This window comes from Orycteropus afer, unplaced genomic scaffold (assembly GCF_000298275.1).
Source record: "Orycteropus afer afer isolate SDZICR_OR568_19922 unplaced genomic scaffold, OryAfe1.0 scaffold00196, whole genome shotgun sequence".
Classification (NCBI taxonomy): Eukaryota; Metazoa; Chordata; class Mammalia; order Tubulidentata; family Orycteropodidae; genus Orycteropus; species Orycteropus afer.
Genome location: NW_006921783.1, coordinates 5,557,918 through 5,560,069, shown reverse-complemented (window position 1 = coordinate 5,560,069; position 2,152 = coordinate 5,557,918). Strand labels below are relative to the sequence as shown.

At 42.2% G+C, this 2,152-nt stretch overlaps 1 protein-coding gene across 1 annotated transcript; it reads right to left on the bottom strand.

The window, feature by feature from the left end:
• Nucleotides 1-357: 357 nt before the first annotated feature.
• Nucleotides 358-954, bottom strand: DUSP14 (dual specificity phosphatase 14). Its single transcript, XM_007947894.2, has one exon. It carries the CDS (start codon nucleotides 952-954, stop codon nucleotides 358-360), a length of 597 nt encoding a protein of 198 aa, XP_007946085.1.
• Nucleotides 955-2,152: the final 1,198 nt, after the last annotated feature.

The following is a 2,152-nucleotide window of genomic DNA, read 5'->3' as shown; positions in this document are numbered from 1 at the left end:
CTGAGCTCCTCCTCCAGCACCTGCAGTGGTGCCAAGAGGCTTGGTATTTAGGATAGAGCAGAGCCCAACAGTTTATAAACTGTTCAAATTGTTAAAAATGATTAAAAGCCAGTTAAAGATTTTCATAAACACTATCCAAAATGTTAGTTTTAAAAATGTTACTAGCAATGTATGCATTCCCCTTATGTCCCTCCCCTCCCTTCTCTCTCTTCAAATAAATTTGAACGCCCAGTGTAAAACACACTTCATAGAGAACCAAAAGTCAACTGTTTGAAAAGAAAGGTGAAGAGGGGAGCAGACGGTGTATAGCAGATGCTGGTACTGCTCAAGGGGCTGCTGCTGCAGGCTTTGGTGACATTAAATTCCCCAGTAAGGCATCAGGTGTCGGGACTCTTTCTCATAAACGTCTGGAACTACGCCATAAGGTGTCTGTACCATTTTAACTGTCGACTTCCCAAAGAGCTGGCGCTCATAGTCTATCAGCTGCCTCCAGAAGCCTACATTCGGCCTGATGACAGGCCGCCGGGCTTTCACCCAGTTGTACGCCTCCAGCAGGCACACATTGTGGTATTTCATTAGGTAAGCGATGCAGAGAGTAGCCGAGCGGCTCACCCCCGCAGCACAGTGCACCAAGGTGGCCCGGTGCTTCCTGCTCACGCTGTGGATCTTGTCGGCCACGGTGTCAAAGTACAGTCCAATGGGCGCATGAGGCATGTCAGCCAGAGGCACTTTAACATATTCAAACTGGGGCCAGTTGAAATTGGGGATCTCAATGGTAGCATTAACGATGCAGGTGATCCCACGAGCCTGGAGGAGGTGTCGGTTGGAGGCCACACTGCCTCTGCCCAGGAAGAGAGAGGAGGTGATTTGAGCAATGCCTCCTATGTCTCCCTCAGAAATCATCCGAGGAGCCATGAGAGTTCGTGGTAGTGTGCTGTGACCTCTGGAGCTCATGAAGATGCTGGCAATCACACTCTCATCATTGGAAGCAAGACCAAAGTGGGTTCTTTTTCCTTCCACCAAGGAATCAGAAATGACAATCTCCTTCCTGCAAAATACAGATATCTGTCAGTGCTTTAAACGCTATTGATTCATCACAGCTTTCTGCAGTGTTTGTGGAACAGGAAGGGGAAAGGATTAGAAACAGTTATTTTCTATAATAGTGTGCATTCTCTCACGGATATAGACAAGTCAGTTCCTATCAATTAACAGCTAGGAAGAGTAGCCTAAGACACCAATATGTAAAATCAACATAAAACTTAACTCTCTGGTGACTGTAAGAAAAACCTCCAAGCAGAAGTCGTCATCCTATTTTAGAAAAAGAGAAAAACAGAAACATGCCCAACTGTTTGGCTCCTAAACAACAATCTTGCCAGACTTCTGCTCTTTTTGATGGTGCTCCCTGGTGATTAGGATGAACTCAGAAATTCTGACCATCCCTACAGCCATGTCCTTTTATACCTTTCTCACACACTGCCACAGCTATGATGGCCATTTTTTCCTAAACCTAATTCTAGACGAATGATCTTACAAAAGTCCAAAACTGACATCACATCATGTAATATATTTCATGAATTGCCTTTATGGACTAAAAAGATACTGAACTGGATCACTTCCAGAAAAGCCAGGATATATGGTCACTGTAACCCTTTATGATTTAAAAATAGCTACTTCCTACCATATCTGTGACATCTGAACACGTTCGACATCCAATTAATTTTAGGTAACCTGTGCTGTGGCATTTCCATTGGAAATTATTCCAGGTAATTTGAACTCAATTGTCTCAAAAATTCATTCCTATAAGTTAATGAGTATTTGCAGCTGACCTGACTCTGGGTGAGGTTAAATCTTTCCACTTTCCACTACCAATTCTAAGAGCCAAAATGAATCCCATTGGCTTCAGATGCTGTGTGTTGGAATTAAAATTAATTTTATTTGATAGTTGAATATGTTCTCAATAATACAGGGTTTATAAAAGACATTCGCTATTATACAGTATGTCTATATATTATCTAAGTAATATAGAGAAGGAAATTATTGATTTCCTGAGATTATAGACACATCATTTTCTCTCACTGCATAATCACAATACTTTATATAGTTTTAGCCCATTGGGATAAATGCTTATCCAACCCCCAGAGTACACTGGGAA